The 18622-nt window shown below is 44.2% G+C and overlaps 1 protein-coding gene across 8 annotated transcripts in view; it reads left to right on the top strand.

Annotated features, from left to right (window-relative positions):
- The first annotated feature begins 15033 nt into the window (after positions 1-15033).
- Positions 15034-18622, top strand: part of TMEM229B (transmembrane protein 229B) — a 39123-nt gene continuing 35534 nt past the window's right edge. For 3 of the 8 annotated variants that reach the window (XM_087746505.1, XM_087746517.1, XM_087746506.1), the window contains exon 1: positions 17239-17364. Coding sequence is in view for 1 of the 8 variants with exons in the window: in XM_087746519.1 (XP_087602645.1) it covers positions 17355-17364 (10 nt within the window). In the remaining 7 variants the exon portion in view is untranslated. Of the gene's footprint in view, positions 15147-17238; positions 17438-18025; positions 18044-18622 lie in introns of those variants that run through there. The other 5 variants (XM_087746512.1, XM_087746513.1, XM_087746519.1 and 2 more) reach the window with 5 other exon arrangements.

The following is an 18622-nucleotide window of genomic DNA, read 5'->3' as shown; positions in this document are numbered from 1 at the left end:
AAAGTTCCACCACACAAGACTTAATTGCATCCAGCGAAGCGTCCTCATAAGCCATGAAACCTGAGCTGGCTTACGAAGGGAAGGATACACGAGGTGAGCCCTTGTGCTTCCTTGGCATTGCATTCAGCCACTGGCCTAAACACTCGGCGACTCTCAATTCGTCTCTTTACAGTTTAGCAAATTCTGTCTTACCAGGGAAACAAACTTCCCAGTGGGAGAGTCAGTCATTGCCCCCTGACAGACATAAACACAACTGTGCATCTGCACCGCTTAGGCCCTCTGCTAATTACAGCTAATGGAGATTTTTCTTCAGCTGAAATAAATAGAAACCTTGGATCAGACAAATGTGAGCTACACCCAGGCTGTTCCTAGGGAGCATCGTGGTGGTACAGCTCTGAGGAGTCAGAGGGGAAAGGGAGTATGAGCAGCCATAGACTTGTTATGGGCTCTCCGTTGGAGGGGTGCTGCGACTCAGCCCCAAACCAGCCTCTGGATGCACGTGCTATCATATCATCCTGACTCGGGGGGCACCTGGGCAATTATTCCTAAAAAGCAGATAAGCATTGGATTGTTTTACCAGACAAACATACGGGACTGTGCAGGGGAGTAGGAAAAGGTGTTCCTAGGGCAATGGTTGCATACCTTAGCTATGTTCAGTTCCGGCGTTAGTTCAAAGAACCAGTTTTCTCTTTGGTGCAAATCCACTAAGCACCTTAAGACTTTTTTCTAATTTTTGTTAAAGCTAGACCCACTCTGACCCTTGCAACAGGTCAAAATTCAAGCCTGATGTTTCTGTACAAGACACTTGTCTCCTCTCAGCCTTGTTTTTTTCTCTTAAGGACAAATTAACATTACAGTCATTGCCATTTATGTTTGCCCAAAGATTATTTAGCTTCTCAGAAGACATCACAGAAATCAAAAGCCTTATATTAAGCCTTTTATAAATTAAGAACTTCTTTAACAAAATATTTTTCTGCTGGATCAAAATTATAATGTGATTCTCCTAATGAGCAAAACTAATGCCACCATTAGTGCAAGAAAGGGTTCCTTTGCTTTTAAGCCTAGGAGAGCTTTTGAGCCTGCACTGCTAGCTTTACATTCCTTCTGCAAAGCACTCTGCAGCCATATGGAAATGCAGAATACTGATTCCAAATTTCTATAGTCTTGTCTGAAATCAGTGCCCATCGTTTATTATCTGGGCTTAGACTGACTAGGTTTATATTTAAGGCAAGCCTGCTGTCATAAAAAATACTCTGTGAATTGTGGGCATGTTGGCCTAAAGGAGAGAAGATTCAGGACATCTGCCACCAATTTTCCTGCACAGGATCAGGCAAAATCCCCCTGCTTGCAAGAGGTTATGCTCACATGGGTTTGTGACTGGGTCATATCTTTCAGCCTCTGCAGAAGAGACAGCAGATTTCGGGTAGCAGCAGCTGTGCTACTCCCGCAAGCTCATATTCATTCCTCCCAGAGACCAAAATCTCTGGGAACTGCCCTGAATTTCCAGTAGCTGTTTACTCCATTATCACAAAATCGATCACAGATGGTGCTTTTGATGCTGGCAGGTTGGAAAAAATAATCTCTTGGCTTATATCCTGAGCACATTTGATCTGGACTGACTGGGTGGAATCGTGACAGCCCGTCATCTTGTCATTGGTACAGAAACACTTTCCTGACTGCAGCTAACGTTTGGGTATGGATGAACATTTTCCTTTAAATAGCAAACTTCAGCCTTAAATAGTTACACTTTGCCCTTGCTGTTTGGCTCTGTTGCATACCAAAGACTTAGCTCTTAGCAACATGAAATCCCATCCTAATTAGCGTCTGTTTAACAATACCACTTTGTACCACTCTCAGAATGCCAAGCTCCTTCTATTCTGGGGCTACAGAGGAGGGCAACATTTCATATCAAGCCCAATGCAGTTCAAGACTCTTTCTGTGAAATGTGATTTTTTTTTTTTTTAAGTGTAAAGTAGTCCTGTATGTTAAACCTGAGCCACTCTGCATGAGTAGAAGTCACACTCAAGAAATTAAAAGATTATTAACCAAACATAGCCCAGTGTAAGCACACAAAACTGCTGTAAGAAGTTCTGGAAAATTCAGCAGTGTCATAAATTCAACATAAATGGTGCATGCTAGACATAAAACTTGTGTATAAGTGGTCAGGTGGTATAATTTTCATTCCAATTTGACACTTAGCTGGAGAGAAAATGTGTATCATTTACTCACCGGGGAGTCAGTGAGCATGTATGAAATAGAGCAACTCTCACACATACAAATAAGCCATCTTCTGCATTTGCATCAACACTTCCAAAACCTCCCAAGACTTTCAGTACCAAAAGTAGCTCTGTTTAAGACTATACAACTCTTCAAAAAGAAGTAAGGTCTTGGCATACCTGACCCTATATCTCAAATAGCCGCAGTTTCATGTCTCACAGCAACATTAGTGTACTTTCTAATGATAAAACTTCCACCAGCAGTTATAGGACTGCTTATTCGATCCATTGCTAGGAACTGTTCATGAACATATAGACAGACACACAAACATCGAAGAAGGAGTAATAAGGGACCTTACACTGAAACCCTAAAAACATTGGCATAACAGTGTGACCATCTGAATGTACAGGGCTGGCTTTTTTTTTTTTTTTTTTTTTTGTGATGCAGGCCTGGAGAATCACTTGCAGAAAGCATCAAGACCCATGTACATCCCTAGAATAAAAAATAAACAAGATGACACATGCCGCTCTGCCCACCATAAATGCCAATGGCTAATGATGATCATTCACACATGTGGTTTTGCATTTGGTCCTTTTTTTATGCTACTATAAATATTTTCCTCACCTTACAGGAAAGTCCCTGGATTCAAGGAAAGTTTCTTATCTGCAGCTGTCTGAAGATACATAGAGTGACAAGGCCAACCTATTTTTCTTTTCAGCCTTTCAAGAAAACTTTTTACAATCTGTTTCACTTACTATCCTTGAAATTTTGACCTAATTTCCATCCCACAAATCTACTCCCCTAGACAACATTATTCACAATAATGAAGACTGTATGATGACCCCAAATAGGTCTATTTGCTTTGAGATCTAATATTTTGTGGTTATATGGAATTCAATCATTTTCTGTACATTGTGAAGTTGTGCAACCAACGTGTTCACATTCTTTAAAAGAAGTCTTTATACCTTTTAAAGCAAACAAAAGAACTCATTCTTGAAATGGGTTCGGTGCCTATTTTAAAGGAAAAACTCCACTATCATATGACACATTCCAACCACTGTAGGTAAGTATAAAGCAACCTGAAAAAAAACCTTGCTCAAACAGCTTTGCTGAGATAAACCTAAGGCTGCAAGTTTGAGTGGATATCGGAGCCACTGTAAATTGGATTGGTCTTGGTCCTGAAATGTAATATCCAGCAAGGCTTCATTTTTCAGATCCCAGTGCCTATAAAGCCCTGGAGGCAGGGACTGAAATTTGCTGAGATAATTCCAGCACGTTTTGGTCTTTCAAACTCAATGGCATGCAGGGTGCAGGCATGAAGCATACATCAGTGCACCCCTTGACCTCCTGCTCTGTGTGGATGACAGACAGCTCTGCAGAGCTATTATGTTTGCCTCAGATGACAGAGCTAAAAGACCGTGTGCTTAGCCAGCTCTGGGGTCTGAATAAGGGCTAGCTGGTGGAGGTTGCTGCCAGATAAGATTGTTGGAAATTTTTCAGTGTCACAGAGAAACCTGTATTAGCTCCCGTCAGTGACAGAGTTTGTATTTGTTACTCAGCCTGGTAACCTGTACTTTTTTTCAAATTATTGCCTTTGCATACCCAGATACCAGAATGGACAAAAGTCGCAGAGGAGTTGTTCTGACGCTGTAAGAAGAACTTCTTGCAGATTATTTTATCTCCCTCCGTCATCCAGCAGGTGGGAGGAGATCAACACAAACAGTGAAATATAAAGCTACTAGGTGGATTTTTCCCCAGGGACGCCTGATTTGCTTGTGCCCAACTCCTCAGGGCACATCCAGTTGCCCTAATTTTCATACAGCTATCTGCCAGCCTCAGGGAACATGACAGCACCATTTTTTACTCTCTTGGAAAGAAAGGAGTTGGGTCTCACAGTGTCAATATTCATGGATCACAACAAAGGGACACAAGAACTGCCCAGCAATGTCTGCACCTAGGAACTGCCAGCTGGGGTTACAGGGCTGCTGTCAGCAGGCGGGGGCAGCATGGGCATCGACTCATCTACCTGCATCTTTTCACTAGTTGTTTGCCCATCAGTTTTAGACATTTCTAAGGTTACTTCTGTAAACATAGATTCTTGGGACATCCAGAAGACGTTGTTCTGCTATGCCAAAAATGCCCTAAAAAAAAGATTATTAGCACAAGTCTAGTGAATTTGCTCTGCCAGAAAGTGTTAACTTGACTTCTGATCTGCCCCCCTGGTAATGAACTTTTGTAATTTTTCCTCATCCTTATCATGAGGCAAGGGCACTGAGAATACAGGGAATGTAAAAATTGAGAGAGAGAGAAAGGTAATGGATGTCTTGTAGTGTAAGGGAGAAGTGAGGGAAAACATAGGGAAGCAGGGCTTGTGAATTCCTAGTTTATCTGGGTTTTATTTGTGCCGCAGTGATGTTTTTGCAGATAAGTAACAGTTAAACATTCACAGAATTATGAGCGCATAAATGTTTTCTAGTCAGTGCAATATAGTTAGTAGCGGTGGTTCATGTCTGGGATCATGCTAGAGAAACAGCTTATTTGGAGAAGATGTACTATTTCTTTGTCCTCTGGTCTTATTAGGGGGTTGAGAGGAACATCAATTGATGGTTCAGTCTGTACCTCTGAGACTGGCTAATAAAGAACCCTTAATATTGCTTGTATTAGTATAGATATCCCTTAAGAAAAAAGCCTACTGAAAATGTAGCTGACTCCAAAAGGATTTTATAAGCTGATATCATCTTTGGCTGTGTTAAACTATGATAGAATATTTCTCCCTAATAGCATGCCTAACGTTACAACAAAATTTAAAATGGCTTTGAATCAAAAAGCAACTATGGCTTTTTTTCTGAAGCCTCAAAATTCAGTACTGGCACTTTTACTCTCAAATTCCCCTTCTATTAACTTGCATTTTTCCTTTGGAAGGATATAAAAGAGGGGATTTAGTTCCCATTTGCAAAGACAACTATGAAAAAAACTTCTGAAAGCATTTGATGGCACAGGTTTGATAGAGGTCAAATGAAAGAAGTGAGATTTACTTATGCTTCAGAGCCTAATTTGGGCTTCTTTCTGACTCTCATTTGACCAGTTAGGATCTGTCTCATGTAGTTGGTCAGGGTGTTATGAAACAGAAAGTACCTAGTTTCACCATCAGTCTGGGATTATTTTGCCTGACTTCAGCTACCCAGAAGTCAAGAAACAAGCCTGAGCTACTCATCTGGCTCCATCTGTCATCAGCGGAGAACTCGTTCCATCTCCTTAGGATCATCCAGAAGTGTCCACCTCTCACGACTGAGTAAATAGGGAATTACAGCAGATGGAAAGCAAAGGATCACAATATTCTTGTAGGCAGAGGATAGCTAATACAGAATGAAGTTACTGGGATGTAGGTGTAAGTATATCACATTAAGAAATTGGGACAATCCTCCATGTTTGCAGCACTGTTAAGAACTGGATCAGTCCATAGATGAAGAGTCACAAGTAATTGTGCAGATGACTTTCACAGCTGGGGAGCTGAAAGGTACATCAGGACCTTTGCTCAAGTTCCAGCTCACTTGATCTATTTTTGTGCTTATATTTCTGAGGTTGATTTCTCATTACCAGCATCAGTTATACTAGTTGTAACTGGAAGTTTCGCAGAATGACTGGGATTATTTGCTATCTGGAGCATCATTTCTCATCTTTTCTAGAATAGAAAGTCCTACAAATTATGGTTTTAAAGTTCACTGGGCTGGGTATTGTTAAGCTGGCATTTCTAGTCAGTGTAAAATATCTGATAATTATAGATTACAATATGACAGAAAGCCTCATTTCTTTTGGACATGTCATGAACTAAACATTCTTCAGGGCTATGTACTTACTTAATCCCATGAAATTCTTCACAAAAAGTCTCCTTAATAACTTTCCAAAATGAAAACTTACTCTTTAGATAATATTGTGGCTATCCCTATGCAGTCTGTGCTGGGGTGCTGCCTATTGATGGGGAGCTTTGCTGTATAAGATATAGATGAATATTTGATGAAGTAGTTATTTATTTAGCATATCTGTAGAGACAGACAGTCTTTTTCATGTGACTCTTCTTAGTCATCAAAAAGATTTGGGACCATTTGGCTCCTACCCCATCTGACCCATGACTTTAGTTGGGGTCATGTGTTTGTTGCAGGACTGCTACCAGGACAATGACAAGATCCAAAAGGAAAGGAAGGAAAGGAAAAAGCTACTTTTTTAAAAAGTGCAGTAATCTCCTTGTGTATCACTTTGATGTGTTCTTCATCATCTGCATGTATATGGCAGCTGAAAGAGATGATGAAGTTAGGTGGCTGCTCGTCCAGGCTTCTGGGTATTATCTTCGGTCCTGTGTGATGAACGTCAGACGAACTTCTCTGTGCCCGAGGCTATACATTTGAATGGGAAAAATATTCATATGTAATGCATTCTGAAAGTGACATAACAAAAATAAGGTAACAGTGAAATATCAGCGAAGATCATAGAATCATAGAACGTTTTGGGTTGGAAGGGATCTTAAAGATCATCTAGTTCCAGCCCCCCTGCCATGGGTAGGGACACCTTCCACTAGACCAGGTTGCTCAATGCCCCAGCCAACCTGGCCTTGAACACTTCCAGGGATGAGGCAACCACAGCTTCTCTGGGCAACTTGTTCCAGTGCCTCACCACCATCATAGTGAAGAATTTCTTCCTTGTATCTAATCTAAATCTACCCTCTTTCAGTTTAAAGCCATTACCCCTTGTCCTACCACTACACACCCTTGTAAAAAGTCCCTCTCCAGCTTTCTTGTAGGCCCGCTTCAGGTACTGGAAGGCTGCAATAAGGTCTCCCTGGAGCCTTCTCCTCTCCAGGGTGAAGAACCCCAACTCTCTCAGCCTGTCCTCATAGGAGAGGTGCTCCAGCCCTCTGATCATCTTCGTGGCCCTCCTCTGGACCTGCTCCAACAGGTCGATGTCCTTCTTATGCTGGGGGCCCCACAGCTGGACACAGTACTCCAGGTGGGGGTCTCATGAGAGCAGAGTAGAGGGGGAGAATCACCTCCCTCAACCTGCTGGCCATGCTGCTTTTGATGCAGCCCAGGATATGGTTGGCTTTCTGGGCTGTGAGCACACGATAGTTAATGAACAATGCAAAAGGACCCTATTTCTAGTGGAACTGTTGTGTAACTCAGCCTTATGGACAAACTGAACCAATGCCACAAAGATCAAAGAAAGGAGGAATTCTTCAGCTCTTTATATACTGCTGCTAAGAGTGGAGGTAGCAACACAAAATCAGAGATATTAATTGTTAAGAAGAAAATTAATTTCACCAGCATTCTGAAACCTGCTGCAATAATTTATACAGTAAAATCTCTTGGTTTAGTTTGTCTCCAATGAGAGAGTGAGTAGAAGAGGAGCATGAGAAGAAGACAGCGTAAGGAGGATATGCTCTCTCTTAAGGACAACCATTGAGTATTCTGGAAGTATTAGTAACTCAGATCCACAGGTGCTTTAATGCATAATGGCTCAATGTATCAAACAATAACAAAGCATAAGATACCGTTGGGGAAGAAGAGTCTCTCAGAGACAACTGAATCCAAGAGAGCAGGAGAAAACACAGCAAAGTTGAGGAAAAGAAGCTCAGACAGAAAAATATGGAAGATAACCGGAAGCTGTTTAAGAGTCACTGGATTAAAAAAAGTCTCGTTTTCATAAGCATAATGGAGAACAATGTTGTTTAAAATGCCATCCTGGGTCAATGTACGAAGTGAATGCATAGTTAGAAAATAAAAAGCCTACATAGCAAATGGATAAAATGGGAAATACATAGCAATCAATATAAATTAGAAGTTATAGAATGTAAAAACAGACAAAAAAAAAGACAACAGAGGAAAATCCTTGGCTGGCAGGCCTTAAGACAATAAAATCAGTTAAGAGTATATTAAGAACAACAGAAGTCTTAACAAGGGTACATGCTGCTGCTTGATGCAGATGATGAAATGATAATGTTGCAGAAAAGACAAATATTCAATAAATATTTCTGTTCTGCATTTGGAAAGAAGAAAGATGATGCACTTATATCACATGGGCTGATGAAAAATTTTCCACTCCGTTAGGGACCAGGAGGAATGTAAAGTATGTAGTGGGGGTAAATATTTTAAAATCAGCAGGTCTGGATAGCTTACATGGGAATACTAATAGAGCTTATTTCTAGCCTGCTGATATTGATATTTCATAAATCCTGTAAAAGTGAGGAAATATCAGAATACTAGAGGAGTGTCTGTTCTATGCCAATATTAAAAAATGGCAAAGTTGATAATCCCAATAGATGTGCACCAGCAAGGCTAACAGCAGTTCAGGGAAAAAAAATATTAACTGATAGAGAATCTGACAAAGAATATGAAAATCTAGGGATGTATTTTCCAGCATCAAAATAATCTTGGAAAAAAAATGTCGAGAATAATTTAAACATCCTGCCATGAGCAGGTAGATGACTCGAGATGCTCTTAAAGTACTTTCTAGCCATACCTTCTGCGGCTCCATGAAGAGATAACATGGTCCTCACTGGACAGGAGTGAATACATGTACGGGATGTGAATTCTGCTTGACTTTATTTCTTAAGTTGTTTTTTCACCGAATGCTTCTTTGTGTATAGCATTCCGATCAGGGGCAGTGCTGAACCTTTGTACCTGGATGACTCCCATTTACTGAGAGAAACATAGGGCACAGGATGGTTGAAGCACAGGGAAAACAGTCCAGCCAAGTTTGTCTGCTGGACACAAAGCAGAACAGAATAAAGCCATGTCACCTGTGCTTTGCAAAAGCCACGGAAGTAGTATTAGGATGAATTTTAGATTCAGTGCTATTCAACATTTGTTATTCAACTTTGCCCTAGAAGTAAGTATAAACTCACTGCTGAAAAAATATGCAGGTATTAGGAAGCCTGGTAGAATGGCAATGATGAGGGGAAAGCATTTATATAGAGCAGGCTGGATCACCTAGCAGATCAGACACATTCAAGTAAAAAGCCTTTTACTACAGCCAAATGCAAAGTTATGCATGTGGGAACCAGATAGGAGATTAGGAGATGTGTAATCAGAAACCCTACCCTGGAAAACAGCGGTCTGAAATGCATCGGGGTCGTCAGAGTATGGAGCAGTTTCACTCCAGTGAGATACTGTGGCAAAAAGGGTGAAATCAATCCTTGAATGCATAAACATGGGAATAGTGAGTAGAAGCACCAGGTTGCTTTTCTTCCGTTTGTGGTACTCATGAGACTAATCATATGCAGGATATTTATTTTCAAAGGTTGTTGAAAAGCTGGGGAAGGTGCAAAAGAAACTTGGTAATTATTCAAGATCTAAAGAAAATGCCGTATTGTAGAACACTTACAGTGCTCAACCTGTCTGACTTACTGAAAAGAAGATGACTTGATTTATGGCTTGATTAATGAATTGGTGCTGTTGGAGGCATAAAACGCTAGCAGGAAAGGGCTCTGAGCAGACGAAGTCGTACTGAGGACTGAGTGCAGGAATTATAAAGCCAGACAAATGCAAGTGAAGAATGAGAGACAGAAAATGATTAACTACTAGAACAAGCTAATGTGGTGAATTCTTCATCTCCTTATGTCTTCATATTAAGACTAGACATTTTTCTTGTTGGCCTACAGCCAACTACAAATTGTCAAGCATGAGTTATAGCATTAACCACTGGAATATATCCATGAAAATTAATGGTCTATGATATCTCAGAGGTCATTCTAGGCGATAGTGATCTCTGAGATCCATTATGCTGTAGGAGAGAGATATATTTATTAATTATTATGATTATGTCAATAAGCGGTAGCTAAACATGTAACTTTCCCGCTGTTCTGCCCTTTAAGTCCTGCCATTTAATGATAACAAGATGAATTAAGGTTGTCAAGATAACTAATGAAAGAAACTGGGGGACTGTAAAAGTCCACGATTGATTTTCTCTCTTCAGATATTCCAGTAGATGGTCACTTTACCAGTTGGACTGGCGTAATACATGGGAAAAACAAGTTGCTGGGTGACTTCCTTCCCCCTTCTTTATTCTTCTGTCTTTGGCTGTGACATGCACGTATGGTAAGTAAGTAACCTGGCCTCATGCGCACGTTGTACTAACAAAACCAGCCAAAGTATTTTTGGAAGATACAAATGAAAGTGGAGATGCCAAAAATAGGTTCTTACTCAGAAAAGTTAAAAAGACCCCCACAACATTGCCATAGGAGGCAATGCTTTTAACATTATTTCGATGCTTGAATATGGGAACCTCCTTTGCCAAAGTGATATTTGATGTTTGGATCACCAAAACAAATAGGCATGAATTGCTGCTAATTTGATCTTGAGAATCCCTGTAGTAGCAACCTGCATATATGGGTGCCTAAATGCTTTTAAGAATTGGGCCCGTGAGAACTTTCATCCTACATAATCCCAAAGCACTTTGGAGGCCTCCGTGGTTCTCGGGCAAAGCACGGGTGATACTGATAGTGCGCAGCCTTTCAAAGTAACAGTTTAAGAGGAAACTGAAGAATCTCATGACTAATGCAACTTCAGGGGAAATCCAGGGAATGAAGAATGGAGAAGGGCAGGGTAGATAACTTGTATTTATAGTAGACAGCTTATCTGACAGATTTAGTCACTTCTCTTGCTGCTTCAGCACTGTTTGTGAACAGCTTTTGTTCATCTCAGATGTTTTTGTTATTCAAAAAGCTCTTGGCCCGTGGAATGTTCTCGAGCAGCTCATTGTGAATATTTGATACATGGAAGCAGAGAGTCAAACCGTAATTTTTAGCTCTGAATCGCTTTTATGTATTCCTTTGACTCATCCACTTTCCACATCATTTCAAATCTCAGAGGAACACTTTTTCAATTTCATTCATACTATTTAATTGCTCCCAACCTTCTCCATTTATCTTTTTTTATATTGTAACCCTTGTCTTCTCCATCATTTCCGCTCATCCATTCCCCTCCTCTCCCTCATTTATTATCACTACTCAACTAATATTTGAGAATTGTATTGTAAGTGACTTGGAGCAGACATTTGTCATTTTACTGTTGTGCAGATCACTTTGCATACGTGTTGTGTTGTATAAATAAAAACTACAGCTCCAGAAATATTTAGTCTCTCAATTATATTTTGCAATATAATGTGTACCGGAGACACTATATGGAATAGAATTATTTATTATAATTATCCCACCTCTGGTACTGACATTCGAAAGCATTTTAGGTAAATCATGTGCCTTCTCTCTTCTCTGTTTCAGTTTCTTAGCTAGATCAGAGCTACAAGACGTGTCAGTGAAGTGCTAGCATTGGGCTGTTTGGCATTCTAGACACCCTTCAAATCTAACACTTCTTTGCTTATCCTGCTTCCTACTGGCGTGCCTCAAAGCCTTCTAGCAAAGGAAATGTGTTCCCTCTTTTACAGCTGGGGAAACAGAAAAACAGAGAGGTGCATTTGAGGGCATTGAGGAGGCCTGAAGCATGTCTGTGAACACAACCCAAGTCTCCAGGGCTCCAGTCTCCTGGCGTTTTTAATGGGCAACATTTCTCCACAAAATAGATAATTGGATCGAGTTGGACTGCACATGTCCAGGTTTGTATAGTGGCTTGCCCCTCCCCAAAACAATGTTTGCATTTTGTTAAACCTGGCAAAATAACAGAAAACAGAGTTGCCTCCAAATCCTTCAGGATCTGTAATTTCTACATACATGGTATTTGCTTTTCTTCTGCCCCTGAATCCAGAATAGAAACCATGAGGGATTCTTTTATTTATTTTCATTAAAAATTCAAGCAAATACAGGCTTACTTAGTCAGACATCAGTCACGCTTCTGGTAAACCTTGCCTGCTGCTTGTTCTAGAAGAAGTCCCGGGTTGCTCAGTTTGACGGACCCGTCTGGCATCTAATCCACATGAAGGCAAAGGTGGCAGGAGGTAGTGGAGGATACTAGTGCTCTGCTGAGCAATTTATCTGTCAGTCCAAAGAGATGATCCCTGAACAACATCGCGGAGGAAACTCAAAAGCTTCGATGGTCTCCGTGAAAATGTCTTGCTAACATTCATTCCCATGGATACCTTGAACAGGAACCCCCCTGGACAGGGCTTTCCTAAACAGGCTGCACTGACAGTAAGAGATGCTTTGCTGCATGGCACTTCGGTAGCATCTCTTAGGAGTGAAAGTTTCCTATCCACCATGTTTAGTTTCAGAGCCAAGCTCTCACCAAGGCATAAGGTATGGCAGGTATCATCTATTACAGAAAAATGTCTTGAAGGAAAGCAGATAGCGCAAAGCTAAATACTCATGCACACTTTACTATTACCATTTATATCTAGAGGAAATAATATGCTCTGAGTAAGGGAATGATTTCAGCAATCCCAGAGAGAGAGGCCAGCAGCTCTGGGTACCTTGGGGATTGCTGCCCAGCCTTTAACATTTCGAGGCTGATCCCAAGGACAGCACTTTACTGGCAGAGACTGGCACATGCACAGTTAAATGAACAAATGTTTAGAGGGCTTCAATTTTGTGCAGAGATCCATTAAGAACCTGGATGGACCTAACTCCTGCCTCAGTCCCTTTGTGAATCAAGCACTTTGTCAGGAGTGATGAATATGGCATTCATGTCTGAAGCCATAAAAAGAACCCAAGTGTATTTTGACAGAGCCTACGGGGGGGGGGGGGGGCGGAAAAACCCCTGCTACAAGCAAAAGAAAGAGAGGAACCCATTGGACCAGGGAGTCTCCTCCAGCTTGACGGAATGATGTTGGAAAATTGCCTTCACGTTTTCTTCAATAAACTCACTGAATGAGTGAAGGCAGTGAAAATCCATGGGTTGTATTTTTTCTACCCTCACCAAACAGAAAAAGAGACAAAGGAAGCAATTTCCGTGTTATTGCATGAAGACCTATGCGAGCTGATCTGAGACACCATGTGATTTGTGGTATTCTTCAAAATGCCCTTCCTACTTCAGGGATTTGAAGAACATTTGTCACCACAGTGACTGGGGACCCCCTCAGAAAAAAAAAGAAATTAGTTCCTTCTTTAATTTCTTTGCAAGCTTCAAGATTGCTCTTTGTTCCTCAGTTGCCTGACAGAGAAGCCTGTGTTTTGGATGTACATGTGTGAGGCGTTTATTAAATAAACACAGAGCATCTCCTCTCTATTCTATACACCCAGGGAAATGAAATTCCCAATTCCCGGTTGCAGGACCTCCTCAGGCAGACAGGAGAGAAGAAGCCAAACCTCCCCAAGGAGGGGAAAACCCTGATTTCAGCTTGAGAGGTTTTAAACGATTGTGATGAAATTTTTCATGTAGGTGTCTCCTTCAATGCACTGGCTGGCTGGAGTCAGACTGAACCAGGGCTGGGTAGAGAACGGGGAGTGTTATAAGGTGAGATTCTCATTTCATTTGTTGCAGAACCCGTTAGCATGTACAGAGTGAGGCAGGAAATTAGGGTAAGGGTGATTTAATGAGCCAGGTGGTTAAACCCTGCTCTGGAAAGCTGGATCCCATCCTTCATTAGTTCCTAAGCAATGTCAGCCAAGTCACTTGGACTAAAGTGGTAAGACTAATGGAGGTTCCTGATTTTCCATGTGCTCCTTTTTCTAGACTGAGGCTGGATTTATAGAAGGGATGAGCATCCACAACTGGAATGTAAATACAAGGAGCCATATAAAAGTAAATTATCTGGGGAAAAAGAGATGCTACACATCTCAAATTTATGATTCCTTTTAACTGTAACATGTCTGAGCTTCAAACCCCAGTCTGCAGAGTGAGATCTTACCTCACGGAGAATGACTACGCTGGCAGCAATATTTGTGATGCACTAAGATACCAGTGTAATGACCACACTAAAGAGTTCCTGAAGAAATAAGTCGTTCTTTTTTTCAGTGTAACAATTGTGCCATAAATCAAACACAAATTATGGTGAGAGAACAAGTTCTGCCAGACACAAAATGGATAAGTGAGGAACCAGCTTGGGTATTGCTGCACTGCACTCCTTAGTGTGCCCAGATACAAGAGTATAGTAGCAAGCAAATATGATTATGCTACTTTTCAGGATGTTTCCATACAGTCAGGTGTGATGCTGCACTCAAGTGAATAAATCCTTCCAGAACCAGACAGGATAGTGCAGAGACATCTGAGCTGGCTTTGGGCACACATATAGAAGAACTAGATCAGGTGTTATATATGATCTGTGTTGTTCCAGATAAAGGTAACACACACATGATGGGATTATGAGATCATTAATAAGATCAGCTGCATCTCCTGTGCCTGTTTACAAGTGTCAGCAGCGGGGCCCAAGCATACTTAGGTCACTGCAGACTCCCTCCACCTTGGAGCCAGCTTCCTGCATACAAGCCTGGGTGCTCTGCAGAGAAGGGTGCTGGCTCCCGGCGCTAGGCCTTGGAGAGCTCAAGCCTCCTGGTGAATGCCTGACAAAAGGGTAGTTCTAGAAATCCTCTCTCCTTTGTCCCCGAGGTTCACCCTCCTCCCACTTTCACTGTATTATAATCTCAATTCCATTGTTTTTGTTTTTTTTTTTCTCTTCTATTACTAGCTCAGGCTGAAAGAAACAAGGCTGGACAGAAAAATAACTGCTTTTCTGGACCAGCTAATGCAGCTGGGGAGAGCCAAACAAGCTCTCAGGTGTACAGCACCACCACCAGGTGCTTGCTCTGACATTTCTCCCTCCTGTCTGTCCCCTCAGCACAGTACAGCGTTTGTCTTCATTCCCCTCACCCCTGCCTCGCTGCCTCCTCCTTCCTCCCTTCTCATTCTGGGAGCCCTCTCCTTTCTCCTCACCTCCTCCTTCCTCTCTCTGCTTGCTGTGACTAGACAGGAGAATACAGATTTATGTATTCCCTACATGTGCTTCTCATTTTTTCCGGTCCATCTCTGGCTGTTGGTTTCTCCTTCTCGTAGGTGAGTATCTCTTAGCTCTCTTCTTCCTTTCTCTTTGACCTTTCCTCTGCTCCTTGTAAGGCATTCTCTCCTCTCATGCTGTGAAATGTTCATGCTGTCTCATACTGTGAAATGATCTCTCTCACGCTCTCTCTCGACTCTGTCTCTAGCACGGTCCTCAGTGCTTTCTAAAGGATGCTATTTCACAATAAATACATAAGCACTGCATCAGGCTGCTCTCCCCTGTAGCTGCCTAATCGGATACGGTATTTAAAAGGTGCTTCTTAGAACGTCAAAGATGCCTTAGCTATCTTAGCATTTTCCTTCTCAGCCCTGTTAAAATATATATAAAACAACCGTGGTTTTTTCATCCAGCTTGAGGTCACCAGCACACGCAGTGCTCTCCTGGCTTGCACAGCTCGGTTGCTGAGGAAGGGCTAGCTGTGCATTATTCTCCATTTCCCCTTTAAAATGCTCCATCTTTCCGATACTCCAGCTCTGGAAGTGAGATTGTGCAATCAGGTGACTCGGCGACAGGCTGCTTTGCTGCATTGTGGCATCCTCGGAGCAGCCACAGCCGTTTGTACACAGAGCTCCCTGGGCGAACGCTGACGGGAACATCAGCCAGTAAGCCGGGCACTCCTGGGTTACGCAGAGCTGTGCAAAGCCGCGGCGTTTTTCGAGCGTGCAGCATCTGCTGGCCCTGCAGTTTTGGGGCTGAAGGAGCAGCCTCTCAGGAGAATACCTGCCTTTGAGAGAGTCGCTGCGGCCAGACATCTTGAGAAGCCTTCGTTATAATTGCCTCGGGGCCTGCACAGATCCGATGTTGCCTCATCATTGGGACCATTTATTATTGATATCAGAAATGCTGAGTCATTAAACAGAGGTCATACAAACATCCTTATTCTGCTAAAAACATTAGCTCATCATTTCTGGTACTACAGAAGGCAGGGGAGACCAGGAAAGCTGGTGCCTGTGAGAAAGAAAATGCGGACTGCATCAGGGGCCTGGGAAGAGCAGCGAAGAGCCCCAGGTCGGTAGCTAATTAGGAAAGGCAGGGCGCTGCTTAAAGACAGGTCTCTGGGCTCTGGATCAATTGCCATTTCTGAGTTTGCGTCACTTGAGGTTACCAATTTACCCCACAATACTTTAATTTTTCTCTTGGTAAAGGAACAAAAGTAAAAACCTCCCTCACTTCTGCCTGAAGATTGAAAGGCACTTCGGAGGCATTAGCTAACCCTCACTGCAGAGAGCTGCTGTTACCTCCATTTTTCAGAAGGAAGCCAGGGGTAGAGAGGGGTCATTTGTTTGCCTGTGAACTCTGGTTCAGGATTGCAATCTCCTGATCTCTAATCCTAGAGAAAGGCATTTTTTTTTCCTGTGTTCTCATGCTGCCCAAGAGTTAATGTAGCAAGAGAAAGGATTTTAATTTATTTTACTACCTATGCTTTAAATTTATTTTCTTACGCCTCTTCCTTGGGCAATTCTCTGAATCTGAAGAGATCCTTCTGGGTGGAAAAACACTTCTTGTCAAGATTATGTTTCACTATTTTAGCAGTGAAGCTGCAGACAAATATTTCCTTTGATAGTTGGGTTTGATTTCCTGCACCGCAGGGATGTGCTGTCAGCGTCCAGATTCAACAACAGGTGGAGGGGGTTACATCCCTTAGCTGCTTGGGGGTTTTATTTGTTCTTGTTACGGGTGTCTTTAGAAGAGTAAATACGAAGAACCCGTACCGCGGGCTCACCAGCCAAGAAGCGCTGCCACATCTTGCACCCAGCCAGAGCAAACACCCCAGGCTTTTCGGGAGCTTTCTGAGCAGCGTGCTCCCGCCGCGCACCTGAGCACACACCGCCCCAGGCCGGCGGGGCCCGGGGCCCGGGGGAGGCTCGTCCCCCCCCCGCGGGCTCCCCCCCCGCCGGGCCGGGGCTCTCTCCCCGCCGCGGATCCCGGCAGGCCTCGGGGGGAGCCAGCCGGCCGGGCCCCCCGGGCTGCGGCCCGAGCAAACCGGCTGCACCCCTGCGGCAGGGCGCGGGGCCGGGGGGGGTGCTGGCGGGGTCCGCCGTCGGGGAGGCAGTGCGGGGCAGTAGGGAAAGAGTTAAGGGAAGGTGGCGGGGCAGGCCGGCTGTCGGAAGCGAGCATGTGCAGATTGCAACCGCATCCATACTACGGGCGAGTGTCACTGGCACACTTCACCTCCCGCCGCCGCCGCCGGCCGCAGGGCACCCATGGACCCCGGTGAGGCGATGAGCCGCGGCGCGGCCGGGAGGGCGGGGGGTGCCGAGCCGCCGCCCCCGCGCCCGCCCCGCCGGTAGGTGCGCGGCGCCCGCGGCGGCCTCTCCGCAGCCGAGCGGCGGCGAGGGATGCGCTGGGCTGCGCTGCGCTGCCCGGGGCGGAAGGCGGGTGCTGGCGCCCGGCGCCGTTGGTTTCGCTTCCTGGCGGCGGGAGGGCCGTGCCGCCGCCGCCGGGCTGCGGCCGCGCTTCCCGCCGGGCGGGCGTCGCGCGGGGAAGGCGGGCGGGCGCCGGCCTGAGGCAGACAAAGGCGGGCGGCGGAGCGGCAGGGCCCGGGCGCGGGGTGTCGCCCCCTCCCGGCGAGCGGGGCCGGGCGGCGCGGCCGGAGGGAGCCGCGTCCCCCGGGGCGCCGCCCCCCGCCGGCCGGGTCCCGCCGCCCCCCGCGGCCTCTCGGGGCGAGAGGGTTTTGCCGGGGAGCCCCCGACCCAGGCGGGAGGTGCTCGGGGCCCTGGGGGAGCAGGGTGGAAGAGCTGCTGAAATTGGAACTGCTTTTCACTGAAAAGTGCCCCTTTTTGACAGCAACGAAGTGTTTTGAAACCTCTTTTTGCGTTAATTTCAGTAAAACTTTATTCCAGGAAAGGAGTAGATCTGAAGCAGCAGAGCGTTTGCAGAGCAGAACCGGGAGGTGGGGGCTGGCTGCGGTCCTTTCTGTGACTTTTTGCAACCTTGTGATTTACTCATTGGTGTAACGCTCTGAGGTCAGGGACCCGGATCTTACGATCGGCTGAAAATGAGAGTTTTTCCTTTCTTTTTTTTTTTTTTTTTTTTTTTTTAATTTAAATTAGTCTCAAGATGTTTGCTCTTGTTCCATTTTTGGTATGGAAAAATATGCAGAATAGCTGAATTTTGGCAAAATGGAAAATCTCATTCCTTCAGTCCCCCATCCTTTGCACTAGGGTTTTGAAAATTGTCTGTAGGATGCTGAGGAGCAGGGATGCTGGCCTGTCCCTCTCAGCTTGAGTTGGAGCGGGACTTCCTAGAGAGCGTTTGGCATTGCTGGTCCAAAGCTACCGGGGAGCAGTAAAACTTTGTCAGATGAAATATTTAGTATTATTCTCTGACATCATTTATTTGACAGGTTTGTCCTGTTCCTCTCTTAATTCTGAGGGAGAAAGCAGTCCCTGCAGGAGCTGAAATTTTTCACGGGCGAGGCGGTAACAGCTCCGTGGCTGCCAGAGCTGTGTGCGTTGGGGATTTGCAAGAA

This window comes from Nipponia nippon, unplaced genomic scaffold (assembly GCF_047370975.1).
Source record: "Nipponia nippon isolate SJK-2023a ecotype South Korea unplaced genomic scaffold, ASM4737097v1 scaffold_10, whole genome shotgun sequence".
NCBI lineage: Eukaryota > Metazoa > Chordata > Aves > Pelecaniformes > Threskiornithidae > Nipponia > Nipponia nippon.
The sequence above is the reverse complement of the archived record's forward strand: the minus strand, read 5'-3'. Positions and strand labels throughout refer to the sequence as shown.